The 11077-nt window shown below is 34.5% G+C and overlaps 1 protein-coding gene across 1 annotated transcript; it reads right to left on the bottom strand.

Moving 5' to 3' along the window:
• Positions 1 to 995: 995 nt before the first annotated feature.
• Positions 996 to 7894, bottom strand: LOC132614622 (uncharacterized). Its single transcript, XM_060329120.1, is given in 7 exon segments — positions 996 to 1193; positions 1196 to 1252; positions 2137 to 2295; positions 4979 to 5029; positions 5128 to 5193; positions 7165 to 7291; positions 7836 to 7894. Coding segments are annotated over 7 exon segments (717 nt in total).
• Between the last annotated feature and the right edge of the window lie 3183 nt (positions 7895 to 11077).

Below are 11077 nucleotides of genomic sequence, written 5' to 3'. Positions count from 1 at the left end.
TAGAGCTTTTTAGGGAATTATTATGGAGAAAAATGGGGGTTTTGCCCCTTATATAGTGGGTTAGAGTCGGTGGGCACTGTAGCAGCGCGCGACACTATGCGTTCGCGCAGTGCAGTCCCCTTCTCTGCCCGCCTAACTTGTAACAGCCATAATTCTCTACTCCGACGTCGTATCGACGAGCGGATTATTGCGTTGGAAACTAGACTTCATGAACTTCAATTTAGGCTTTCGCTTTACTTCAAAACTCCTCATATACTAAAAGATATTCTTTCTCAAAGTTGGACCAAAATTGCCCCTCATATTTTTCTATAAAATCCAACAAACTTAATTTCCTTGATCCACTTGCCCTCCAATCCTTCCGTAGCTTATTATATGAACTTAAACCCTCGTAACCATGAGATAAGTGCATATAATATGACATATCCTAGGAAGTCCTCCAGGTCTACACTTAAAACAACTAATGCCTAATAGATTTCACGTACAAAACTACGAGATGTAACAACTTATTATATAAGTACATAATAGTATTTAATTACTAGGGATTGAGGAATAAATAAATTTATAGATTTAATTTAATTAAAAATTGTATTATCTTATAGTGAGCCCTAAAATCTTGTCATATTCTTAAATTTGGGATTTTGTACAATCAACTTAAGGTCTTGAAAAGTCATGTTTGTTTTTATTTTTCAAATGAAAACTTGTCGAGTTCAAGTATGAGTTGATGATGTACTTTTATTATATTACTACCGAATTAATATTTGATAATATTGAAGTTTGTACTTTGCTATTGTAATCGATAAGTTTTTTAAGAGTCGCACGCCTAACTTTGTCGCTAATAATTAGCACATTAAAGATAATGGTGCTCCCGTTGCGCTCAAATCCTAGGTCCGCCTCTGCCTGGGAAACTGAGCAAGGCTATAGAGAACCAAGTTTAAAGACGTGGAATGGTGATGAAAGAGGTTGAATATTAACATAATTCAGACCATAAACATTGATCAAAAGGGAATTGCTGTTCCACGATTCTTTTGAGCAAATACATTTTTTGTTAAAAGAAAGTTACTAGGTGAATTGATTGGAAGTTGAAGGGCAAATATTTTGTGTGGATGCTTACTTTCATATGATTGAAGGAGATACAGTGCTATGCCAGATAAAACTTTCTCCATAAAGCCCAATGATCCATAAACAAATTAACAAAAGCAGATCCATCAACATCTTTATCAACTAGCTCACTTTTCATTCCTACTGCAGTCCCCTATTATCAATAAAGAAAAGAAACAATTAAAATTGTAGCTTTTGCGAAATTATATATTTTTAATTACAAATATTAATTAAAATCCAAATCCAATAACAAGCACTTAAGGTCACTGTCCAAGGATCCCGAACCCATAAATTAAAGTTCATCTCCTCAATCCACCTTTACTTCCTCGCTTTAGTGTACTTACATAACATAGATTTCGGATGCATGTTTTATTTTTCAAATTTGTTTTAGCTAATAAATATTAGTACTTGTACAAACAATTAGAAATACCATGAAAATTTGTCACTTCAGAGATAAGGAAGGTAAACTAGAGAGAAGCATTAGTCCATCCTCAAGTATGTTTATATGATGCATTGATGCCTACGCTAAGTGGTTTCAAAAGTCTCTACTGGAGATCTTAGATAAGGCTGTCAAATGGGCGAGGTTAGGCTGAATTTGGACAGGTTAAAATGCACTGATTTAATAAATGGGCGGGTCATTGGTGTGGAAATGGGCTAAAAATTGGGTCATAACCCAACCTCCCTAATTTTTACTAGATTTTAATTTCTTTTGTTTGTTCTTTGATAATTTTTTAAGTACCTAATAAAACTTTTTCTTTATTATGGCTATATTTAGCATATCAAACAAAAATGATGTCTTTTTAAAAATATTTCGACAAGGTTTCTCATGAGTTAATTTGGACTATATATCAGCCAAATTTTTAGATGGGCTGAATTAGGCGAGTCAAAATGGACCGAGCCAATAAGTGAGCTGCTCAAACTTGGGCAAGTTGGACGATAAAGTTTTCATGGGCTAATTTTATCACCCCGAATCATTAGACATAGAACACGAACCATGCTTCAAAATGCGAATGGTTATAATAAGAACCGATATCATACCATCATCAAAAGCGTTTGAAATGCCAATGAATATGACAAAACGTACATAAAGCCGTTCATATTAATTGGTAGAGAGAGTACTCCAGCACCACAAAATAGCCATAGAAGGCCTCCTGCAGAAAAGAAAGTCTGTGATCGTCGGCTGTTCCATTTGAGCTTCTGTAATAAGAACCAAAAAACATATTTTAGGACGCATAAAATAGAAAGCCGAGCCAGTGCAAAAACACATAAGACTACGAGAAATTCGACATACGATGACATTATATAAATGTCGTATGACGCCACTTAGAAATATCGCAAATTTACTTTCTGACATGTAATTTACACTAGTTTCTCGATACGTGCGTTGCATATGTATCTATTTCTAAATAAGTCCAAACGTTTATAAATGGTGTAAATAATATCATATTTATGTGTGATGAGTTACACTAAATTTGAAGGCGGGAATTCAAGCTAAAATTGATGAATGGTGAGCATATTTGACCTATTTGATTGTTGAAAATAAAATGATTAAGTGTAGTTTGATCTGACTAAGTTGAATATTAGTTATGTAAGTACAATGTGTAGTGAGATATTTTGATGTTATTTGGTTCAAACATGTGATATGGTCATGTCTCACCTAATTAATACTCCCTCTGTTCTAATTTAATTATGTGAACTTTATTACTATTTGGGAAGTCTACGAGTTGGTTCTTTGACCACATTTTCCTTAAAATTTTTCTAAATTATTTGAATTATAAATTACCATGATTTATAGTACTTTATTATGTAGTTTCTAAATATAAAAATTTTAGTTTTACAAATTAAACTTGCAAAATCTATGTCAAAATTTATGGACAAAGTTATAACGTTTGACCCTCATACTCCGAAAAGGTTTACATAATTTGAAACGGAGGGAATACTTTTTTATAGCTATATTGTTGGTATATTTTTTGTTCTGACATTTGTCATTAGTTTTGTTGTGAACATAGATATTGTTCTTGAAAGTGAATCGTCAATACATTTGTCCATGTAAGAACATGTTGAACAAATTATAAGCCAATGTTAGAAATTATTTGATCTTGAACTTTATTTATTGTCATTCCAAAGCATAAATATACTGGAAATTACTTCTGAATGATTTGAGAGGATATACTTAGGTGGCGAAATTTGAATTATGGGAAGAAAAATGTATTTCTTACTTCAGTCATCATTATAGTTAGCTTGATTCAGTTAATTGAATTGGTATCATCTTTATTACTTGGTTAAAATTGAATTGTTTGTTTACCACTCTATGCTGTATTTATAAAATTTTATGCATTGATCTTTACATGTATATAATACAATAATTTATATGCGGTTACAAATTGTACTTTATTCTTTCATGTAGAATTATTCGACGTGTATATCGAGTCATGTAGTACACATTTTTATAAAATAATATCAATATTATGTCATGTAGTATATGATTTGTAAAATGATATCAATACGATAAAAATAAAACTGAGTATAACATGATTGGAATTGATTTGAGTTCTCAATCTACGTTAATAAGAAGGGAAAAGGTTAAAAAATAACCCTCTACTTTGTTTTAATGAATAAAAATATCCTTCGTTACAATTTTGGGTCATTTATCCGCCTGCAGTTATGAAAGCTAACAAATATACCATTCATTTGACGGAAATTTTCAAATTGATTCAAATATCCCGATTTCATAAAAAATAACCTACTCCCCTATTTTACCCACCCCAATCCACCTTCTAAAATAACCCATTCTTCTTCTTTGAGAAAATTCGGCGAGCCACAAAATCAATGAACTACCAAGGAGAAAGAGACAGTATTGTTGGTTTACATTGCTGGTGAAGATGGCGAGCGGCGCCGTCTCTGTTTTTTTCGAAACTTATAGAAATTGAATGCAGATATTTTGATGTGGTGTCTTTAGAGAGATGATATATTACAAAAGAATAAGAGATCGTATCATCACTCTTGTGCTTGACGCTAAAGATCTATGTCATGGGACACTATGCAGTGTTTTGTAAAATTGGTTTGTGTGAAAACCACAGGTCAGGTTGCCCTCTATGGATGGAAGAGTTGCGTTGGTTCCTTAGGCAGATATGCCAAATCATAATATTGAGGTCGTGAATAACACTTTTGTGAAAATATTTGTATTTGACATGTATGACACAACTCCGAATCTGATTTTCAACTATTTTAATTGTTCGAGGTGGAAACATTTCTTGACTATGATTCAGCAACACAAAAAACAAAGGAGAAGGCACCGCTCGCCATCTTCACTAGCAATGTAAATCGACAACACTGTCTCCTTCTCCGTGGTAGTTCATCGATTCCGTGGTTCGTTGGATATGGCTGGTTCGCCAGATTTTCTCAGAGAAGAAGAATGAGTTATTTTAGAAGGTGGATCGGAGCGGATAAAATAGGAGACTGAGTTATTTTTTATGAAATCGAGTTATTTGAATCAATTTGGGGATTTCCGTTAAATGAAGAGTATATTTGTTGACTTTCATAACGGCAGGGACATAAATGACCCAAAATTGTAAGGGAGGATATTTTTACCCATCAAAACAAAGTAGAGGAGTATTTTTGCCCCTTTTCCCTAATAAGAATCCTTAAGCGACAACATGAGTCATCGTCGATATATATTGGATTTGCAGTAAATGTATTCTGTATCAAATGTAGTTTTTATGACATTTTTGTACCAAATGTTGCTGTTTGTATGACATATTGACATTGTCTTATAAATGTTGAGAACATCCTTTTTCTCCAACATTTATTTCAAAGGTCATGAATTAAATGTCACGTATCCTTACTTTCTTGAAGTGAAGAGTTTGGTTATAAGGAGAACCTGGAGCAGGATGGACGTGATGAAGCTAAATAAGTAGATGATAACAGGAACCTGTCACATTTAGAAAATAATTATGATAGTAGAACTTTAGCATTTCATTTCTCTTGGTGATATATCTACTGTAATGAACTTGGTGGTAATATAGATACCAAAGATTTTGAAGATTGGCTCATCCGTACGTCGTTGATCACGAAGACAACAGTAAATGTCCGAAGCTCAAATTAGACACAAGTGCTTAATTCGTAGGTAGCTTAAGCGGACATCATAGCACAAAGACACTTTGATTTAGTCTTTAATTTTTGTATAAAAAAAAAGAGCCAAATGAAACTATACACGAGAGTATGGAACCAAAATGACCCAAAAAAAGATGAAGTGAACCAATATACCTCAAGAAAACAAATGTGATACCAAAGTACTTTTAATGCAGTAATTTACTGCGTTATTAGACTTAACTGTAACGACCCAGTTAAGTCCAATAAAGCAGTAAATTACTGCGTGATTCTATTTTTTTTTTTTTAGCAAGTTCAATAACGCACTTTTTTTATGCGTTTTGCTCCAACCTCTTCTATGACACTCTCCTTACCCCCCCACCCTTCCCCCCCTTTCACTTAACCAATTTTCTAAAGTTTCTAGAGCCACTTCTTATATTATGCTTGCTTTTTCTTTTTTTCTTTTAATTTTTACATGTCTGCTTTTTAAGCATAAAAATCAAAATAAGCACTTACAAAATCTTTTCATAGAAGAAAAAGTAACAGCGTGCTTAAAACTTTCATTTCAATATTAGTTTTCATCTTTGTACTTTCTCCATAAACATCAAGATGAAATTTTAAGTAGAATTTACACATTAAAATACGACGTGAAAATGCAATCATAATTTTTGGGAAAGGAGTAATTCGAATAGTAAAAATATTGTTCCATAGATTTTTGTGATAATATTTGATCAAGTCATTTATCTTGTGCCAACCTAAAAGATAAATTAAATGAGTATAAACTATTACAGTTTTAGATTTAATCATGTATCTTTATATTATTTAACATCAATAATAACAATACATTACACAAAATTTAAAATATCCGTTTTAATTCATGTGAACCTTTTCGGAGTACGAGGGTCAAAATTTATAACTTTGATCTTAAATTTTGCCATAGATTTTTCAAGTTTGTAAAAATAAAATTTATATATTTAGAAACTACATAAAAAGTACTATAAGTCATCATAATTTATAATTCAAATACTTTAGAAAAAACATAAGGAAAGCATGGTCAAAGAACCACCTCAAAGACTCCCCAAATAGTAATAGGTTCACATAAATTGAAATAGAGAAAATTTTAACGTTATATACAAAAAATTTAAATATATGGGAATTCGAATTATTTATTGATTTAGCGTAAAATCTAGAACTGTAATATAATCTAATATTAAAATATTATTATATTTTAAATTTTGTGTAATGTATTGAAATTATTGATGTTAAAGAGCAGGGGCGGAGCCACATTGGCTCCAGGGGGTTCACCCTCGGCGAAAAATTACAGTGTATTTTTAAAATTAAAATTATTTTGTTATGTATATATAGTAGATGTTGAACCCCCTGACTTCTTCGTGTATTTACCTTTTAGAATTTTTGAACCCCTGAATGAAAATCCTGGCTCCGCCACTGTTAAAGAGTATAAAGATACATGTACATGACTAGATCTAAAACTGTAATAGTTTATATCATTTAATTTTCAGTAGAATTTACACATTAAAAAATTTACACATATAGTTTATAAACTATTACACTTCCATCAAATAATGTTAGTTTATAATACTAACATTAAAATATTATAATATAAGAAGTGCCTCTAGAAACTTTGGAAAATTGATTAAAGTGAAAGTGGGAGGGTGGAGGCGCGGGCACCGGGGGGGGGGGGGGGGGTGTAAGGAGAGTGTCAGAGAGGGTGGAAACACTGGATGGTTTTGCAAACCGCATAAAAAAAAGTACGTTATTGAACTAGTAAAAAAAAAAAAAAAAGCATGATGCAGTAATTTAGTAAGTTATTGGACTTAACTGAGCCGTTACAGTTAAGTCTCATAACGCAGTAAATTACTGCATTAAAGGTACTTTGGTACCAAATTTTTTTCTTGGGGTATTTTGGTTCGCTTCATTTTTTTTGGATCATGTTGGTTCCGAACTCACTATACGAACCTGTGGTACGTTATTTATGACTCTTGTTAACACATAAATGCTAGCTACTTGATAGTAAATGACTTTCTTTAACCAATAAGTGCAAGAAGTTGTCAGACGAATCACTCCTCTGGTTTCCTGTTTTAAACTGCAAAATGCTGCAACTTTGATATCTAACTCGGACAAATGAAGATAGGTTTCCAAAAAGATATATATATATATACACTAAAGAATAGTGCAGCGGAGACGATACAAGACAAAGCTTGGCTCTTTATTTCCGAAATGAAAATGTATATTTTTTATATATAATATATAATATAGATAGAATATACATATTTTATACATTATGTGTAGATTTGGTTAGGAGTTGTAATTATTTTGGCCGAGCAGCCAAAATGTGTTAAAAGTCCCCCCCCCCCTCTAAAAAAAAAAAGCAAGAAGAACATTGCACAAATTACCATTACCCGATTTTTGACATCTACTTGCTTGCCCAATGAGCCATCACTGAAAATAAAAAAGGCAAAAGCATACATTGTCAAGCTTGCAACCCGAACCAAATGTTTGTTCCAGCAAAAATAAGGAAGTCGTAAGTCTTGTACAGTCTAGAGCTGCACATATGAAAGCCGTGGTTATAAAACATATAGACAGTTATTGACCATTGTGAAGGCATTTCGGCAGCTAACACATGCTACTCTGCTTGCTGATTCATCGTGATTCCATTCACCATCGCACTGAACAAAGTGAGATCCATTTAAAAATAGATAAACATGAAATACAACGAGAAACTTACTTATTTGCTCATAATTATTGAAACAAATGAAAAATTTGGTGATATAGAGCACAAATATTTCTGTTTCAGCTATTAAAAACATGCAAGTATGGAGAAAATAGAGATAACTAAATGAATCGTGTTTGCAAAATCTGAGCTGATGTTATTTACATGTGTGGTTTCTGAGTCCAAGACCATCCACTACTGAAGAGTACAACAGATATGCAATATCCAACAATTTGAACAGTAGGCAAATCGGATCCAATAATTTTGCCGGGGACTTAGAAAAATTTATCATTTTTCTAGTTTGAAATTTTAATTTCTATTCAAGTTTTTACTCTGGTTCTTTGGTTGACTTGTGCTCCTCAGGTGAATTCTCTCGTTTATGCCAAATACTCAAAGTCAAGGAAAAGCATTAGCTGACTTTCACCCAGAAATTGAAAGGACCCTACACAAGCAGAAAAAGTTGGCAAACAGCGAGTGTGCTCTGGGTTTGGTTGACAACACGAAGTCCAGAATAGGGAAGTTGAAAGAGTTGTTGAGATGGCACAACAAAACCGAGTTCCAATGTCGATTTTTTCTAGGCCTAGTCTAACAAATGCTGCTAAGGCTATTGTCAAGCCTGATATCAATGGAAACTTTGAGCCGAAAGAAGGAATAGTGCGGCTAGTGAAAATACGTGCTAGTCTATGAGTAAGCCTAATGAAGACCCGCATAAGCACTTGATGACATTCGTGGAGTTGAGAGAAAATTTTCATTATAGAGATGTCTCTGACGGTTACATGAAGATGGCTTTGTTTCTGTTCTCATTGATTGGCGAAGCAAAGGATTGGTTACAGAATCTTCCTGCTGGCACTATTACTTCGTGGCAGATATTATCAAGCAAGTTCATCGAGAAGTTTTTCTTATCTAGGAAAACGAAGGAGATAAGAGGGAAAATTTCTAACTTCACTCAGAAATACTCTGAATCTCTACCACAAGCATGAGAGAAGTACAAGGGTTATTTGCGAGATAGTACTTATCACATGCAGCCGAAAGAGATCATTGGGCACTATTTTATGGAAGGGCTAAGGCACGATTCGAGAGCTTTGGCAACTCATCATAAAGTATCCCAGCTCGCTATAGTGGCCGGTCCTCGCTACAGCGGGACCGCTACCGCGAGTCTGGTGCCGCTACAGTGAACACCAGACACCAGAAAATTCTATTTTTTCACAAGCTTAACCCCGAAATCCGACAATCTCCCGAAACTTCCCAGATACAAAACAGACATGCATACACACTGAAAAGCACATTACGAAATCTCTTGTGATCTCAGAATCCCCAACGGAGGTCTATTTTACCAAGTCAACCCCCAAAGGCCTAAAATCAACTTTTTGACCCATAGCCCAAAATGCTCCCAAGTGTCTTAGGAACCGAACCGAACCAAATATCCCACCAAGTCTCAATAGATCATCCAGACCCCTCAGAATCGACAAAAATTCAAAAAAAGTCCGTTTATCCAAAAGTCAACTTTGAGTCAAAACATATTTCACTTATTAAGGATCAAACTTCTAAAAGTCACACTAAAACTCACCTGGTGACCTCCACAAAGGGTCAACAGGGGTAAAAGGGTTAAAGTACTATAACGACCAAATGGGTCCTTACAATTATTTACCCCACCTCACACAGCAAGTGGGAAATCCCTATTCAATGTGTCCCGAAGAAAGGGGGTATGACTGTGGTGAAAAACGAGAACGTTGAGCTGGTACTTCAGAGAACAGTCACTGGTTGGTGGATTTGCATTAATTATCAAAGGTTAAACACTGCAACTAGAAAAGATTACTTTCCTTTGCCTTCATGGATCAGAAGATGGATCGGTTAGCCGAGGGTGATTATTATTGTTTCTTGGATGGCTGTTTGGGTTATAATCAGATTATGGTCGCACCCGAAGATCAAGAGAAGGTCACTTTCACTTGTCCTTATGAAACTTTCATATTTCAAAGATTGCCCTTTGGATTATGTAATAATCTAGGTACTTTCCAGAGATGTATGATTGTTATTTTCACTAATATGGTGGAAATATATGTGGAAGTATTCATGGATGATTTCTCGGTCTTTGGTGATTCTTTTTTTTGATTGCTTGCAACATCTTGATGCAGTGTTGGCTCAATGTAAAGAAACGAATCTGGTGCTTAACTGGGAAAAATGCCATTCCATGGTTCGAGAAGGCATTGTTCTCAGACATAAAGTCTTAATCAAAGGCATTGAAGTTGACAGGGCTAAAATAGAAGCAATCGAGAAATTTCCACCACCTACATCTATTTGAGAGGTGCATAGTTTTCTGGGGCATGCAGGTTTCTATTGGCGGTTTATCAAGGACTTCTCTAAGATAGCGAATCAGATGTACAAGCTGCTAGAAAAAGAAATGATGTTCGTATTCAATGAAGCCCGTCTGAAGGCTTTTGACATGCTCAAGTTGAGGTTAGTGACTACACCTATTATCATCGCACTCGATTGGACTCTGCCATTCGTGTTGATGTGTGATGCCACTGATTTTACTATGGGGGTTGTTCTAGGTCAGAAAATTGACAAGATCTTTCATCCAATTTATTATGCCAGCAAGACACTTGATGTAGCCCAGATGAACTGTACAGTTACAGAGAATGAGTTATTTGCGGTGGTCTACGCCTTGGACAAATTTTGATCGTACTTGGTTGAGATAAAGGTGATAGTGGATACTTATCGCACTGTTATTTACAAAGAAAGATGCAAATCCTAGACTCATTCGTTGAGTGTTGCTACTACAAGAGTTCAATATTGAGATTCTTGATAGAAAGGGCACAGAGAACCAAGTAGCAGATCACTTATTGAGACTTGAATATTGGGAGCATGTTGATGAAGATGTGGTGATTAAGGAGACCTTCCCAGATGAATAACTTTTTGCTCTTTAGTTAGCCGAACTACCATGGTATGCAGACATGGTCAATTTTCAGGTTAGTAAAGTGTATCTTCCTGATGCTAATTATGAAAAGAAGAAGAGGCTTTTGCACGATAACAAGTTATATATTTTGGATGAGCCGTATCTGTACAAAATTAGCCCAATTAAGTTGGTGACTTTGAAGGCGATCATCAGTGATCAAGGTACGCACTGTTGCAACTGGTTATTTGACAAATTATTGGCTAAGT

This window comes from Lycium barbarum, chromosome 1 (assembly GCF_019175385.1).
Source record: "Lycium barbarum isolate Lr01 chromosome 1, ASM1917538v2, whole genome shotgun sequence".
Classification (NCBI taxonomy): Eukaryota; Viridiplantae; Streptophyta; class Magnoliopsida; order Solanales; family Solanaceae; genus Lycium; species Lycium barbarum.
This window is presented reverse-complemented; position numbering and strand designations above follow the sequence as displayed.